Consider the following 18,697-nt stretch of genomic DNA (forward strand, 5'->3'; position numbering starts at 1 on the left):
CTCAAGTGAAGCGTGACTAAACTTTTGAATTTCCTTTACAATGCAGACTGTCAAAGTACAACTTGCTATTTAACTATTTTAGGTCTTTTCAGTGGATTTTTTTTTAGCATTTTGCAATCGCTTTGCTGCTGTTGGTGTTGTTTCTAATGGTGAGGCTTCTCTACTTGCTCGACTTCATGATTATATGCTTCTGTAAAGCACGGGGTCTGAAAGAAAATGTGTTGAGTACAGCTGCTGAGGGTGTAAGCTCCAAACCCAGCTGAAAACTTTGCCTTAGAGAATGCAGCCATTAACCTCATTGAAATGATCCTAGACTAATTAACATTTATCTCATTTCATTACATTTATAACTGCACATGTCTGACCTCACCGCACTGCTGCCCACTGCCCGCCACATTATTAACGGAGCAAAATTACCACCCATGATAATCTGCATACAGCCATCGACTACAGGATAAACAGCATTTCATTTATAGCTAAAGCTGACTTCAAACATAATTAATGCAATCTCTTTTGCAAATTGAGCAACATTTCAGCAAGACGACCTCCGCTTAATAACTACAAAAAAAAAAAAAAAAAAAAAAGGTGGAATCAGTTTATTTCTGGAGATTAAGTGATCTTTGGAAATTAAAAAATATACTTCAAGTGTTGGGCAAGGACAAAGACTAGACAAATACAACCACCTGCACAAAGAAATAATCAAGAAACAAGGAGGAGGTCTCCACAAGGGCTAGCACTGTAATCTGCTTGAGCAATAAACATTTGTTCCATCTCTCTCAGTGTGTCCTGAGGGTTTTCATGTCTGATGACTAAGAAGAAGTCATGCTGGAGTTGTTGGCAAAGCAGAAAGAGAGAGAGCAGTGAAAAAAGACACACTGTCCTTTGATCTATAGCTCTGTGGTTCACTTTAAAGAGAAAGAAGGAAAGAAAAAGATACGTTTAGGGACTTTTTCCATTGCTATTTGTATGAATACATCTAATCAAATGACAATCACCAATAAATTGATGCCACTAACTACTAAGGCTGGGACTTATAGCTGAAAACACCATGATTATATTCATGAAAAACATATCAACGAGACGGTTAATAAGGAGGGTATTATTCTGTCTGCAGTATGCTTTGGAAAGTTTAGCAGTGAATGTAAACATTCCTAGTTTGTTTAGCAGGAAATCTCACAGGGGGCCTTTTAATTTGAAGCTAAATTGAAAATGTCATATTGAGCTCAGGACTGAAATAACTAAAAATTTGTTATTGTAGGAAACTATCGTGTCAATCAGACTGCAGGAGGGGTTGCTTGGAGACAGAGCATGCAAAGAAAAAAAGAAAAAAGAAAAAAAAACTGTAACAAATTTTGGGTATCTCATGCATCATTGAGATCCATATATTTCACAAACTATATAGTCAATAGCCTTTGATGCTCCGTAATTGATTTTACAGACTAGCCATGCTGCACAAGCTCCAATATTATTTCTTGATATGGAATTATTTCACAATAAAAAGTGTCAAAAGCAACAAGAGAAAAACAGACAACACGTCTTTTAAAGAATGATTTTATTGAAAGTACACTTGTTTACCTTAACTTTTCAATAAAGACAGATATTAAATATACATTCATCTATTTACAGCAGCACTTGTAAGCCTGCAAAGCTGATCTCAGGTTTGCACGCTGATGTGAGAGTCTGATTACCATGTAAAGGTAGTCTACAAGTATGAAGATCAGCACCTGCTGCTGGGAATTGGACTGTGATGATGGAATACAATGAACAAACCATCCAGAAGAAACGGCATATGTCACTGGAGCGGGAATGGTACACCACTGGCCAATTTCTGAGTAGTAACGGTGGATAAGGCATCTGTCTTCCTTTATTCCTTAATGCACTATATTACACTGCATTACAGCTGCCCATTTTTACATTTCCTACATGCCTCTGGTAATGCAGCCTGCACACATGAAGGCAGCCTCTCATGCAGTTATCATAAATTACTACAAGTAATACCTTTTCTCACGGGTAGAGTACTATAAGGTCTTGACCCTACAATGTAAAGTACACAGAGATGACTGTTGTGAATTGGCTCTATATAGATATATATGAATCAAATTTAAATTTATCATTGTCATTGGAGGATTTTGTAATAATTATTACAACATTTTCTCAACCAGCTCTTCTACAATTTCTGCTCTAAAGAGATTTTATCCAGATCCAAGAAGAAATTGAATTTTTTTATTTAAAGATTTAACTGAATTTCTTTCCTTTTTGAAAATGGGACTTTCTGATCCTTTTAATAAAGAAAAATTAATAAAATAAGAATCTGAAATAACATTCATAATAAGATAAGATGGCACATACGCACTGCCTTTATGGTCTATGCCCTGCATAAACCAATGTACTTATGTGAATGGTCCGCCCCGAAAGGCCACTCTGAGTCACGAAAAACCCTGCATTAACAAGCACTGTCTGTATATCCAAGGCTTCAGACACTGAAAGCATATTCCCTTCTGCAGCTTTAGTGTTGTCTCAACAATAAAAAGATCAGTGAGCCAGACATTACGACGAGCATGGTTTATTTTGAGGTGATTACACACATATTGTGCTGGTGCTGTAAATCAATGATGGCTTCTTCAAGGGTCTGGAAGATAATATCGAGGAATATTCACGACATGATGAACAGAAAACAGATATTCTTCATCTCGTTTGATTTTCTTCTTGTGAATTATTGGATCACTTTAGTTTTTTCAAGCCTTTGAAAAAGATTAAAATGAAACAATATAAGGAGGAGGAATCGCACTGTCTTGAAAATAATCAGTCATGGCCCCGACAAATGCATTTTTTCCCCACCCTCTTGTTCCTCTTGTGACTCATACTTAAACTTTTACGTCAGTAGCAACCAGTGGGCTTGGGGCTGAATGCCAAGCTTGGTAAGTCATGAGTTCACTACTGAGAGGCAGACTAATGTATTATTGGTTTTGGTCTCCTAACGGGATTTGTTGACAATAATAAATGCAGAATTTTGTCAGCCTCATCCAATATGGCCTCATATAGCAACTAAAAATCCAGCATACTTTTACAGCCAGAGTGAAACTTTCTAGTAAAACTGTACGAGAAACAGATGTAGTTTAAATTCCAGCCAGGACACTGTGCACGCTGCCTTACACTACTGTTCATAAGAAACCCAACAGTAGCCGCCCCAAACAAATCAATTCTTTCCCTCATAAAGATGATACGGGGTGTGGAGAGGAGATGACAAACAACTCTCGCAAGCATTATGGTGTAAGCTTATGCAGCTGCCAGTGTCATCATGCCACTGCGTGATTATTCAAAAGGCATGGTGATAAGCACGTTAGCTCCACAGAGCTGAGGAAAAGAGACAATGGAGGTAATGTGAGTTACAGCTGCTGGATTACAGAGAGGAAACACTGTAACGAGCTCAAAGCTCAGCAATGACTAATCCAAATCCAACCATTGTCTTTTTATTTATTTATTTATTTGAAAAAAAAAAAAAGGTAAAGCAAAACCTTTACTGTTCTTTATTTTTTCCAGAGATCAGATGGTCTTACAGAACCATATGATTACACAAATGCACTTAAATAAAAACACAAAAACAAACCCACTCACTTATGCTTCTGTGGCATGTTTTTGGCAGTGGTCATGCTTTGCCTGAGGTTTGCTCTGGTTGTGTGGGTGGTTGGGCAACCTAGGGACAAGTTGTTGTGCCTGAGCCAGAAATCTGCTGCCCTTAATAGCTAGGTTCAAGTGCTGCGTTAACTTGAACTACTGACATTCCAACTAAGATGAACTCGAGATGGAATCTCCTTTGTCAAAAATGTCTTTATAATAGGCAAGGCTGTAATTCTTAGGCTTTGACGTCAAGGCAGCAGTTTTAAAGTGCAGATTGGTTTTTCTCTCATTTGGTATCAGCAAAAAGCCCACGGAGCACATAATACACCTCAGTGTCCATCTCATTGTTTTATTTTAATACTTTCAAGCCACTTATTAGGAACATATCAACTTTCTATTGACAGATTCTCACTTGGGTTTTAATGTTGCTCGGTCCCTTCTGCACCCAAAATCCAATATTACACATCATTAAATCTTCCTCAGTAACAATAATTCTGATTCTGATTAATAAAACCCTTGTTTCTGCCACTGCCTGTGCTAAATTTACTTAATTGTGTGTGGGGTTTTTTTTTTTAGATTTGAAAACTATGTTTTATGAATTTGAGAGCCACAGTACCGATATCTGCTCAGCAACCAGATTCCCTGGATGCTCTCAGAGACTTGTTGTCATCCACTTACCCCAACCCCTGATACCACTGGCCTCAGTGCACGTCACCATATCCCACTAATGATGTCTTGGGGCCTCAGAGCTTGTCAGAGCACATCAGTCCTTTCCTCGGCTGGAATGACTTGGACTCAGGAAAGCTACAGATTAGTCCTTGGGTTGCACTTGGCAAAACTACCTTGCTATAGATGTTCTCACTGGGTAACTGCCTACTTTTTAGCACCAGTCCGGCAGCTCTGAAGATGCTTTTAGAGCAGCAATTACCTCAGCTGCCTCCCTTGTTTCCAGTGTAAACACTGCAGCAACAAATGGCTAACTCTTTTAGCAGTAAGACTGAAAATAGAAGAACTGTAAAGCAGACATTTGCACAGATGCAGTACTTCTGTTGGTCCCTGAAATGTGAGGTACTTGATTTTTTAGAAGCTACTAAACATTCTGAGAAATATTTTTATTGTAGAGAAGTCAAATGACATTATATATGGCAGATTTAGCCATAGTTTTACTATAAATTCCCATGTATACAGATGGGGTTTTATTCAAACAGGTTTTGCCACACAATTCACACTACTATACTACAGACTTCACACCAGCTTACTGCAAACCTTCATCCAGGGTTTATTTTAATATACAAAAGCTGAAAAGGTTAATTTAAATAATTCCTATTTCACACATATACATACACAAATAGATTTAAAAGGAGACGTTTAATAAAAGAAGTGTTATGATCTAATATGGTTTCACCTCTTTAGGTGACAGTCATCTACTTATGTCCACTTGATAATGGTAACTGCACATTTATCTTTTCTACATTTTTAGAATAAACTGTAGAATATCAGCACTTTAACACTCAGTTCTTTCCTCCACACAAATTAAATAAGACTATATCTGCTGTGTTTGCTTAAAAATCTCCCGTAGGTTTGCATTTCCCCTCTAAGTGCTGTTTGTTTTTTGTATGTGTTTTCTTACAGGTACATTATTTGGTGACCCAGTGTGTTTTTCTACTCATGCTCTGTTGCTTTATTTGTATTGTTTCTCCTATTTTCTCTCCCTTTTTCCTTTTCCTGCCAAGACAGGTTAAAAAAAAATCTCCTGTGTATTACTTAATAGTTTAACCCAAATCTGATTTTTTTAAAATGCTTGCAGCATTAGTAAATATCTCTTTGCCTTCAGAAGGCAGTGCTGTAATGATCTCTAAATGTCATATCTAATTAGCATTTCATGCTTAAAGAAAAGCATTTCACATTTTTGCAAGTATTATTTTCTCTGTAACTGATGTGCTTTGATCTGTTGGCTGCAGATGCAAATTCTGCTATAATAAAGAGCGTGATATAAGGTTTATAATGTGAATCAGTGTTTTCTAACATCAACCGACAATTTTGTTTCTAGCCAGAACATAAACATTATTATCAGGGAAAAAGCAAAAGCGCATTTAGGTTTTTTTACTGGTTAGTAGATGCTGTTTTATTGTTCAGGAACAGTACAAATACACAGTGGTCTGGTGATATGATGCTGCTTATTCCATAATCCGTGAAAAGGAGAAGAAAAAAAATCTCCCAATTTTGGCACTTTGGTTTTTATATGTGGTCCACAGAAAGTTTGATTTTGTGAACCAATTCTAAAATGGTGGTTGATATCGGGTAAATATCACATCTATATATGGTAAATGACTTTTATATAACGCTTTTGTGCTCGAGCACTCAAAGCACTTTAGAAAAAAGATGCCTACTTCACTATTCACACCCATTCACATAAGCACCTTTACTATGCTCAAGTGTTTTCCATCTAGCATTCAGCTACATTCACACGCCAATGGATGCATCGGTTCAGTATCTTGCCCAAGAATACTTTGCCATGCAGACTGGAGCAGCCAGGGATCGACACACCAGCCTTCCGATTAGTAGATGCCCCACAAATGCGATTTTTAAATATATAAAAATGGCATTTATGTTTTAGAAAATGTAAATGAAAATATTTATTAGAAAAGAAAAGAAAAAAAAACTACTGAAAATGCTCAGCTAATAACAGACTCTCCCAGCTGTTGTGCTGGGTGGTTTTGCATATTTACAGCTACTTTGGATTGGGTCAGGGGACAGATGGAAGGGACCGGTGCAAAGACTTTGACAAGCTGTCACCGATTCTGACATCCCTTTTCTCTCGTGATATACCCACTCTCTATGTGCAATCCAATCTGTCTTTTGGCCTTTTGTTGCCAACATGAAGTGCTACAATAAGCTGTGCGAGTGCTGACAACAGTCTTACCTGTGGTTCTTTTTGCAGTCTGATGTGCATCCTCTTGTGGCCAGACAAAGCTCTCTTCTCCACGGCGTGATGCCTGAAGTGATAATAATCTCCAAAAACCTGCACCGACACATAGGGGAAGCGCAATCAGTTCACCTGCAGCAACAGGATGGCCAAATAACAGCCTGTTCTCACCAAGGCATTCATGTGCACATGAGTAAATGTACAGGGTAGTGTTCAAATCGAAATCTGAGAACAGGCTCACTTTTTTCCATATTTAAGATTAAATAAACATTTGTTACTTCACTGAGTTGTAGAAATGTGAACATCTTTTGAAAGATTACACGAAAACAAACAATATTTCATCAACAGTCATAATGCATGACATGAACTTTAGGCACAGAAGTCCTCTAAACACCACAAAAGAATTTTAGTCCAGTGCCCTAGAGATCTGTGTTTTATTCGTTACATAACTTACGTGTTACAATTTCTTTAGCGAGTATATTTTTAGAGACCTGCCTAATCCTTTATTACATTGCAGCTTTTGAGAAAAAAATGATAAAAGATGATACATAGACAGACACACACACACAATAAATCCAGAGCAACTTAAAAGAACAGAGATTAATCGGGAAGTGAGGTGAAGAAACTTCAGCTCTATAGATGTCAGACAAAGAAGTGTACCAGGAAAGCACCTGCCCTAAGACATCAATTACAGAACCACAGATGGACACTATCAAAAATGATTAGGCACATCCATTAGAGGTTGAGTCACTTCAGATCTATTCTTAAGCATTCCTCCTACTGCTTTTATTGTTCCCCCACACGTCCTGCTCATAAAGAAGCTTTTAAGGACAAGTGATTGGGTGGCAGCAAACTGGCCTAAAACCTCAGGGATGCGTGCTTTTCATCAGCCTCACTTTGAAGCAACACACAGAACAACCTCATCCTGTCCTTGTAATGACAAAAGCAGCTGACCAAAGACTGAGATAGAGACTAATTAACAAGGACGCCCAGAGATAAGTGTGCAGTAAAAGACAAAAATAAACAGCCCGGTCCCTCTTCACATGGGTTTTCACAAGAGAGCTACCTCCATTTGAAGAGGAAACATTGCAATCTGTACAGTAGTGCCACCGGGGACTGGCTCACCTTCACAAGCCCAGTGGAGCAGAGGAAGAGAGAGGGGAGAGAAGGGGAGTGTGTGTGTGTGTGTGTGTGTGTGTGTGTGTGTGTGTGTGTGTGTGTGTGTGTGTGTGTGTGTGTGTGTGTATGTATGTGGGGGGGGGGGGGGGGGGGGGATAACGGAGGGAGGCAAGGGGTGGGAGATGCAGGGTTTGACAGGTCGACCAGGCAGGATGGATGTTTATGAGGAGGGAGAAGAGCAGACGCAGCAGGATGGAAGGCTCTCCTGGGGCTGCAGGCTGATTCTGCAGGCAGGCTGTCTGCGGGCCGTCCAGACTGGAGGCTGGACTCTAAGCTCCAGAGCTTAGAGTCTGGCAGCAGTGAAATAAAGCTGCCAGCCTAGCTCCAGCCAATTTGACTTCGTCAAATATTTGTAATTAAGATTTGCTTTTATATCACTTGCTGTGATAAATTTCACATAAACTGAGTGACGCTCAGTCTTAAATTACTCAGTGTTATGCAAAATTGATCCTTTCTTTTGAGTTCACGCTGCATGCAATTATGTGTAGAAAAGATATAAGAAGCGTAAGGCTGATTTGTGAGGAGAAAGCTACCCAACAAGACATTCCCACAAATACACAGTTAATGGAAAAAAATAATTTCTTTTGTCCTGAAAGATTAATTAGAGTTTTCACAATTGAACTTGTATTCACAACATGAGGTTCAAAGATGTGCTGATGCAACTAGATGAGGCCATCATTAGGCCAAACAAAAAAGTGGGGAGAAAAGAAAAAAAAATAAATAAATCACAGTCCTCAACCTTCCTGGGAAAGTCAAGGCCCGGGTGCTGGAAAGCAGAGTCCGTCTGTTAGTCGAACCTCAGATACAGGAGGAACAATGCAGGTTTTTGTCCCAGTTGCGGACTCTTTACCCTCTTGACGATACTTGAGGGTGCACGGGAGTTTGCCCAAACAGTCTACATGTGTCTTGTGGACTTGAAGAAGGCAATCGATCATGTCCCTCCGAGTGTTCTCTCTGAGGTGCTTCAATAGTATGGGATTGTCTGGCCTGTGGCTACGAGCCATTCGATCTTTATACAACAACTGCAAGAACTTGGTCCGAATAGCCGGCAATAAGTTGGACTCGTTCCCGGTGGGAGATAGACTCAGGGTCTTAAGTTTTAATGCAATACTTCTGGGAGAATGAATTACAGATAAAAGTCTGCACTTCAAACTTGTCGTGATTGTTTGATTTAAAATCCACTGTGGTGCTGTACAGAGGCAAAGGCAATAATTAATACTTATTTAATATATATGTTTAAAAAAAAGTAAAAGTGTACAGAAAGATAAATTTATATTAATATATTTAAAAATCCTGTTGTTAACATAGTTGCAGAGGTCATGATGACTCTGATTTTATTATATTTTTATTACAGTCAAGGACTAACCTTACAATCACCATGCCTCAAAAGCAACGGCAAAGCTAAAAATGGAAAAAAAGCCTCTGAATAATGCAAGATTGAGGTGTGATGAAAGATGTGCCCAAAGAAATTAATGAGACCCACTTTCACATTGATTGTGGCAGGGCAGAAAGCTAATCTGAGCTGCACTTGGGTGGCTTTTCTGTGGACAAACCTATTTTCAAGAGTGCTGATGTCCTCATTTAGACCACGAGTCTTCGGTTCTTGGGAAATTGAGATGGAGACGGAAATGTTGGTGTAGCTGCCTGTGATTGCAACTGAGTCATACCTCTTCAAAGCATGCACTCGAGTAAATCACATGGGGTTTGTGTGTGTGTGTGTGTGTGTGTGTGTGTGTGTGTGTGTGTGTATGTGTTAGCAATAATAATTGAGAGCACTGTAGGTCATTAGTCACCCTGACACTAAGCTCAATGTCTGTATTAGAGGCACACTGCCCTTTACACTCCTCACTGGGCAGTGCAAGAAGTTCCTTTCTCATGCATTTCGTACTTTAGGTGTTTCACTCCTTTTTCCATGGTTTCTAAAACTTTGTGTAGCTTGAAGAAACTCTGTATCTGTACACTGCATATAACTAAAATGACTCAAAGAGCAACAAACAATTACATTTCTCTTATCAGTTACTCTACCCACTGGCTTATCAAGTAATTCTCTCAATTCCAAGATGAAGCAAGATAATATCTACGAATGCCATATTTTGTCTTATTATAAATATTCATGCAAATGTATTATATTTGTTCATAAAAGAAAGTTCATAGCACATACTGTGCTAGCACATATGCAGTTTTTGGTCCACACAAAAGAATATTGTGAAACGATATGTGAGAGAACAGAGAGAAAACATTGCAAATTTATGACTTTAAGACATGCCCAAAGGGCTTTCTTTGCTTGAATCTTAATCTGCACATCAAACTGGAAAAAACATCGCCTACTTCAGAAATATTTTTCCCAGAGTCATGAACATAGAGAAACTACAGCAAGTATAAGGTATAAATGTAAGACAGCTTAGTTGACATCAGCAAAAATGTTGTACCCTAATAAATGTGATTAGTAGCACATTATACAAGAACCAAGGACAAACCAACAAAAGCCCCTAATAGATCTTAAAGGTCTTATAACGGAGCCTTGATGAATCTAAAGACGATGGTGAAGTTATACTGAAAAAATTTGAGTTCAACACTGAATAGAGGCTTTTCTTATGAATGGAAAATCTATGTAGTCAGATTTCAAAAGAAAATTCTTTTTTCCAGTAAAAAGCATGTTGAGAACAAATGGATACTGAAAATGGCTGATCACACAAAACCCTTGCAAAGTTCAATTTATTTATTTACCTAAACAAAACCAATAGTGTTGGGGCTATAATGAATTGCAACGTCTTCAATCAGATCTAGCGAATGGGTGAGAGCCATAAATGTACAGAAAATCCATCCAATCGTCACTTAGATCTGTTGGGGACCCAAAGTTTAGAGTGGTGGTTCTGAAGCTGTGTGTTGGGCTCTCTGAAGGCCTGTAAAAACTCGTGCAATGTGCAACACCATATTTTCCCTCCCCAGTCCACATTAAAGTCCACTCTGTTACATTAGCATTCCAGTTTTGGGAACCTGAAACATCTCAAGTCTTCAAGTGTGTTCAATAAAGAATACAAAGGCAAAAAAAACAAACACACTGTGTCAGTAAATTTTAAATTACTTCATTTTAAAATAACTTAAAATTATTGACCACTAATGGAATTGCAGAGTGGATGCAGATATTATATCAGATATATATGCATGAAGGACAAATGATTGGACTAATTAATTCTTCAGGGATGTATTACACTCACTCACTCTACTGGATAAGCTTTATGATGAAATCAGCCTCTAAGAGTCTTTTTCTGCATTATGCAGTTTGATAAACAGCCTACAGGATATGCTGATACTGACATAACTGTTAATGTTTAATTTAAAAGCTTAAAGGTCTGGCTTATCTTAGTAAATCTTAGCAGATTCTAAGGCCATTCATTTTGGATTAATTCACTTAGAAAATACCTCCTGAAATACAAACTTGTGATAAGAACGAATTAAAAAGCACAGAGAGAGTGCAGAAAAGCTCAAGTGAATGCAACTTTCACAATACGACCACTCTTTCATGTGGTGAGCTTTCATGTGAAGGACTGCATCTGTGAATCTGCGGGCACAGACGTCAACATTGATCCATCTTAGTTCTGTCAAGCTAAGGTAATTAAGTTTGAGCAGAGAAAAATATTAATCTGCATGGACTCTTTGTTACATTCTGTAACTGATTTTAAAAAGAAATTATTTATGAACTGAGATTTGTCTAAATTGGGTTCATCTGATGTGAATGTCAAGTATTTCAAGCTTGTAATTTAACTTTGAACTTACAAGAGTGTGCGCTTGTGTGAGACAGACGGATGTGGGAGTTTACATGTTGGCAGAGTTTTGAGTGCAACTGACATTAAGATCACTTATCAAAGCTTTCTGTCAGTCTGGAAGATATGTGAAGCACCAAAGAGGCATCAACCGGCTTGTCATCATTTTTTTTCCCCAGCCCACTCACCACATCATCTTTTTTACTTTAGATTTTGATTTTTCTAATAATCCTTTGCCTAAGATAGATTGTCTAACTACAACTCACCGTTAGGCAATAACAGTGAAAAAGCACTGTTTACCGCAGGATGTCATATAACAGAGGTTATACTCAATACTTGAAATGTGCAATTCACTTGTATTTTTATTTTTTATTCCTATTTATTCTATTTATCCCCTTTGTATATTTTATTTATATTTGTCTCTGTATTTATGTGTGTGTGTGTGTGTGTGTGTGTGTGTGTGTGTGTGTGTGTGTGTGTGTGTGTGTGTGTGTGTGTGTGTGTGTGTGTGTGTGTGTGTGTGTATATATATATATATATATATATAACAATTCTGTAACTGTAACTTCGGTCGTTGCTGTGCTTTTTTTGGAAGTCGAATTTCCCAGAGGAACCCACCCGAGGGATTAATAAAGTTCTATCTTATCTCTTATCTTATCTTATCTTACTTAAAGTACTTTTCTAAAACGCCAGGAAATTCAAGCAATTTACTCAGGTTATCATCCAAAGTGGTTGTTAAGACTTCAAGGTGACTGAAATTAAGCTCATGGTATCTCTCCGGTCTCCCCTTTGCTGTGTCCTGTTGTGGTCCATGTTATAGTGGTTGCCTGGTTCTCTCCACCTCCAGCAGCAGTTGTTAGGTTGATACTGGCCAAAAAGGATTTGCATCGGATCAGTGGTGCTGAAAAAGTGAAATGCAGAAAGCTTCCACTGGACTGTAACCTAGCGTTATTTTACATTGCAGTGTATGTGCATACAAGTGCTTAGGCAACTTTCCAATGTTACAAACCGATTTGAAACGAGGGAAGGCTTTATTTTATTCTCATCAAGCAAGTAAGGATAAAATTATGCATTGTACTTTTTCAGAAATGTGTGTGAAATTTGTTTCGTGCCTGACACTGCCTGATTGTCCCAAGTGACAGACGATGGAAGAGAAACACAATAAAATCTAATTTTTCTTATCGCAAAACTGTAATTCTGCAAGACGACTAAAAAGAATTCCAATTTTCTGAGAGGTGGCAGCGTAGAAAACAGTAGAGAATGAGACTATGTGTGTGGATTCCAGCCCACAATACAGTGTGTATGAATGTGTGTACGCCTGTGATTACATGCCTTCTCCATGGACAATGAATACAAATACCCACTATCTAGCCGAGGTAGAAGTGAGTCACATGCAAGTCAAACTAAAGTCCCTTTCCCCCCCCCCTGCAGGCAAGTTGCTACAGTCTGGCTCAGGTCAAGCAAGACACATGAGATTGTGATGATCTACCCCAGCTTTCACATTTTAGTTATTTAAAAGATTCAGGGCTTTAAAGTTTAATTCCACTGCTGGTAATGGAAATAGGTTTGCTATGCCTACATCTTATAAATCTTACTGATGTTTGACATTTTGTTGCAATCAATAACAACGTTCCTACAAAACAAAAGAGTAGAGCAGGGCTCTGAATTTATAGATGTACAGACGCTAAAGGGAAAGCAAACATACAACATTAAACAAAAGATATGATGGTCATTACCTAACATTTGATTATCTACTAAACTGTTTTTTGTATTAAGTCAAAGCCAAATACACTGAATACATATCATAGTCATGTTTTACAGGGCTCACAGTAGAACCAGACCAATGTATTGGCTGATATTAGGCATTTGCCGATATGTTTGTATCTTTGTTTATAACTGCTGTTAAAGAATATTTTAGTAAAGTAAAGAAGATATGAGCAAGACACTCCTCAACCACGTATATGAAATACTGTGACCACATAATTTCCTCAGGGATTAATAAAGTATTCTGATCCTGATGGCTGTTAATATTACATTGTTTTTCCACCAGGGGGCACTCTCCACCTTCCCTGTTGGTAACACCCTTTTGGAACGCAACAAGATTGGTTTGTCGTATTATCTTAGTAAGGACTCGGAAATAAAAGTAGACATTTGAAATGCTAGGGAAATCTGTTTATATTTCAGTTAACTGAAATAAAAAAAGCTATTCAGAGCTATTCATTTAGAATGACTAGCACTGTTAGCAAAATCTGGAGCTAATCTATGCTAAACCTAAAAGCTATTTAAATAAAACGATCAGGAACAAAAAAAACAACAACAAAGAATTGCCTACAAAACAACAAATGCGCATATTTCTTGGCGATTAGATATTTGGTGAACAGAAAACTTGCTCATCATAAAATAGTGCATCATAATTAGGAATAAGGTGATCTCTGCTAAGATAATACTTGTGGTAAAACTCCCTTTTCTGATGCTCTGTTGTTGAAATGTTGCCTAAAGTCTAGCTACTTTAGGTAGCGTAAACTTGACTTCAGTAAACTTCCTCCTACTTCTTTTTAAGCACACATGTTGTGTAGACATAGAGATATTCATGAAAACTTGATGGTTTTTTTATGTTTTTTTTTTCTTCTTTTATCTTGTCATTTCATTATATTTGCACGTTCGAAACAAAATTCTATCTATCTACAATATTAAAAAATTCTGATTGCTCAGAAGCGATTTAGGTTATTACCTGATGTGTACTAAACTTCTACTGTAAGACTTTTATTAAGCTTATTTACATAATGCCAAGATGCTCCATATGCAAATTTCGGATTAACTTGAACATAAGTTATACGACACGATGCTTTTACACTTATAAAAACACTGACTTCAGAGTGACTGTAACAGCAGTGAAACTGGTATTTCAATGGAAAACTGATGTTACAATCCTAACTGTTTTTTCATTAACATCTCTGGTTGTGGTCAACACAGGAAACTATCGATTTAAAGCCAGCTCTAACAGAGCTTAGAAACAATTTTTTAGCCATGTTTCACCAGTCAGCGAGTTCACATCCCATTATATGTGGAATATACCCATATACCAATATAGCCATTGTGGAACTGAATGGGTTTGTCTGATTTTTGAGCTGCAGACTTTGCTCTATTGTTAGCACCTTAATTGATAATCCAATTCTTAAATCCAAATTCTCCAGTTTTTCTAAACCCTCTTTATAATATCTGTCTCTACCGACCTGCCACGCTGAAGCAGACATCGTGTTTCAAAAATAGAATCTAACTTCTCAATATCTATAAAATTGCTAATAGTTATTATAAAGAGTCCTTGAGTAACTGGCCTAATAACAAGTCACATTTTATATTCACGAACGCAAGTCGAAACTTTAATCGGATTTGGTCAAACAAGTCCCAACTCCTCAAATTAGCAACTTGAGTCTGCCGCCTCTGGTGTCTAGCATCAGAGCTTAAAAATCAACAAAGCTGAGATTGACTTTGACAGAGTTCCATATTAAGTGTATTCCCTTAAGCTTAGATAAAGTGCATAGAGGCAAATCAACCTTATTGGGATTGGCATCAATCAAACCCATCTTTCAAAGAAAAACACTGACATCAGTGGCTGTTAGTTAGAGACACAGCAGTAATAGTAGTAATTCACTCTAAACACTGCGTACCTTAAAGCTTGTGATACCATATATAACGCTACTAACCTTAATGAAAAATCCTTCAGTAGGCACATAAATATGAGCAACACACAGTGCTCTATTCTGTAGGAAGGCACTGGCAGACGGCTTCTGTGGCGCATCTGAGACTAAAATGTCAGTGACACAGCAGGGCACATTGATTGCCACAGCCCTTTTTCCTTTGCTTCTTTTTTGCTTTCCTTTTTTTGGTTTATTTATTTTTATATATATGTTGCCTTTCCTTTCATTTATGTTGCTTATTCACTTAAAAAACACACAAAATCAAACCCATAGGTCTGGATTCAGGTTTGAATTTTTAATAGGTCTTTAGCTTCTTAGCTGCTTAGTTGTATAAACACAGCAAATGTGCTGGTGTGGTGTGTTTGTTTGATATTTGCCCTTGGGCTATTAAAACAGTCATATTGTTGGCGTCCACTGAGCCACTGGGCTGGATATCTTTTGTACCAATTAGGCAGAAACTCTGGGGTTCCACTTAGTGGGAGTAACTCATTGTTTTACTTTAATAGAAGCTAATTGAGTGTTTTCAAATGAAGGGTAATTATTTGTTTGCATCTTTGCTCTAATTCTGCACATTGCTAGCTTCGATTCTATTCAAGAGCTCGGGAGATTTGTCGTCTTGGGAAAAGCTAAGCCACAAAAAAAGAAAAAAAGCTAATTGTTTGGGTAAAAAGCAAACATTTAAATAAAATACCTACAAAGACCATCTCTCCAAAAGTATTGAAGTAATAAGACAGAGGCAGAATAAAAGCTGTGACACTGAAAATGGGTTTACATACATGTTTTTCAGCACAAATAAAGAAGAGTTATATATGAGCAGCTGCAGGAAAAGCAACAAGGCCTTGAAGACATGCTAAATCACAATGTGTCGAGATAGACTTATTCCTATTCTGGAAGAGTAAGGCACAGTGGAATATGTAATAAAAAGGAAAATGAAAGAGAGGCATGAGAAAGAAATGTATAAGAGGAGAACATAAAAGTCATGCATCACTAAGAGAGCAGAGAAATCCCTACTGATTCCTGACCTTTTGTCAATAGTACCATAAAGCTAAACTTATACAATTGTGGCTCTGTAAATTACTATTTCCTTAAAAAAAAAAAAAAGATGAAGATATATCTCCATACAGTATCTCTCATGTCTTGATGCAATGGATTCCAACTTAGATTAGACCGAAAAATTAAATAGCCTGGATTTTTATAATCTTCTGCATTTGCTGCAGACCTAAAATGTAGAGAAACTAGCATTCCTGATGTAGCTTATCTCTGTGGTAAGATTTTTTTCCCCTGAGAACAGATAAGCCTTCTCTCCCTGCACTGTCCCTTATCAAAACCACACACACACACACACACACACACACACACACACACACACACACACACACACACACACACACACACACACACACACACACACACACACACACACACACACACACACACACACACACACACACACAGCTAGATCATCACTCAGCCAGACCTTGCTAACAGAAGCAGTGTTACATTCAGCTGGCATCTCAAACTCACAAACATGCTGGTGTTCAGAGTAACTCACATATGTACCCACAAGCGCGCGCACACACACAGGAAAAATTCCGGACTATGACCTCAAGAATGGGAGATTGAAAAAGATAAAAAAAGGACCTTGCATTTGAGGTAGTGAATCTTAGTGTGTGTTTGTGTGTATGTGAGAAAATAATTAATATTTCTGTTCATTCCTTGCCTTCTATTTAAATGTGAGATTTAGCCCATTAAGCTCTTTTAAAATTGTAAACCCCTGTCTTGATTACATAAACACAGCAACAGAATTCAGTATACGCTCAACTCTCCATGCTTTACTGGTGTCTAGAGTATTCATGTAGTCAAGGGGAAGCCAAATCTGTTTTGCAAATGGTTTCTCCCAACACTGGTAATATCAGTAATCTAATGTTAACTTCTCAGTATATTACAAAGCAACTGTCTGACAAGCCCAGGGGTGAAGAAAGCAAGACATCACTCCACAAAATCCTGCTGTTACCATTCAGTGAGCAAGAAATAAAGCCAGACAGTAAAAGACAGTGACAGAATGCAGGAAAAAAAGATGAGGAGGAGTGAAGGAATAACACACATTTAGATGCACTTGCAAACAATCTTTGCTAAAACTGGGGCCACAGGGAGTCTCTTCCTATTGCCATGGGCAAAAAGCAAGAGAAGATGTTATGATACATGAAAACAACTTCAGCGTAAAGCAAAAGGACTGAGATCAAACTGGGTTAATTTTCAAGCCTTCGGGAGAAGGGTAAAGTAAATAGACATTCTGAAGAGATGAACAGGATCAGTGCTCTGACTATGGAAAACCAACGTGCCACCGTGGTGAGTGCATCTGACAAAGAGCTGAGGCAATGAAGTATAGCATTATGCAAATGAAGAGAAAGACTAAAAATGCTGGAGCGAGTTAAAAATGAAAACACATCAATGCAACTGCAAACCGTCTGAAATACTGAGCATGTTACACTGTTTAGTATTCAAGATGTTGGGCTGCACAAGTGGAACCTGTGTGCTTTGGCCTTTAGTTTATGCCTTAAGGCAGCATGTCACCATGATTGCCATGTCATTAAAAATTTAAAAGCAGTCCTGATCTGAGGTGAACAGCACACACAAACTGCACTTGACTCAGGTCAAGCAAGAAGCAATAGTTTGCTCTTCCACCTCTAGTTATTTATGTTAATATCGCCCTATGCTCCGCAGTGACTTTCTCTGCAATCTTTTTACTGCAGGGTCACGAAGGAGCACAATTTCCCAAAGAATGAAAACCCCACTTGTTAGCACAGAAGCTATAGCCCATGAAAAATCAATGTGACAAGCACTCAAAAGGTTGTCCTATTGATTTTTCATAGACTCAGATCAGTCAATCTATCAATGGATGCAAAAGGAGAGACAGAAGCATCGAGAGAGGGGCTGTGGGTGTACAGCAACAGTGATGGACTACTGAGAAGGAAATGTGCAAAATGTCCTTTGCCGAGTATGTGCCCTTCACATCAAGGACTCGGCTCAGGAAAATGGAAGCTGTCAGCACCTCCAGACATATAGCAAGAAGATGCAACCCTACTGCATAAAAAACAAAATACTAGAAAGGGAAAAGAAGAAAAAACTCCTTACACTCTCATTTGAACATCACAGAATGATGAAGAAACACCTGTGCACGCACACACAACACATACTGATACATTCACACCTCTGTATCTCTATCTTCCCACTCCGAGTGTGTGATAAGGTCAATAAAAAAGACAACTCCAGCCTCCAGCTGTCCCCTCCGGCTTGTTCCTCAGACAGTGGCCTGCTATGGAGTGCCACGATTCCGTGAGGCTCCTGGATTATTCATTTGCGGGGTGTAACTCAGCCCACTGCTCTTTTCCTCATTGCCTAATGTATGCTGAATTCCCTGATGCCAGAGCAGCCTCTGTCAGGCTCCGTCACACTAGTTCTCAGGAACTGAAGTAAATAGGTTCCACTTCCATTTCCATTCAGCTCTCATC

At 38.3% G+C, this 18,697-nt stretch overlaps 1 protein-coding gene across 1 annotated transcript in view; it reads right to left on the reverse strand.

Annotated features, from left to right (window-relative positions):
* The window catches only part of furinb (furin (paired basic amino acid cleaving enzyme) b), a 99,141-nt gene that overhangs the window by 44,106 nt on the left and 36,338 nt on the right, over window positions 1-18,697 (reverse strand). Inside the window, exon 3 of the mRNA XM_026176391.2 lies at window positions 6,542-6,640. Coding sequence (XP_026032176.1) covers window positions 6,542-6,640 — 99 coding nt within the window. The remainder of the gene's footprint in view (window positions 1-6,541; window positions 6,641-18,697) is intronic.

The sequence above is a fragment of the Astatotilapia calliptera genome, chromosome 7 (genome assembly GCF_964374335.1).
Source record: "Astatotilapia calliptera chromosome 7, fAstCal68.1, whole genome shotgun sequence".
NCBI lineage: Eukaryota > Metazoa > Chordata > Actinopteri > Cichliformes > Cichlidae > Astatotilapia > Astatotilapia calliptera.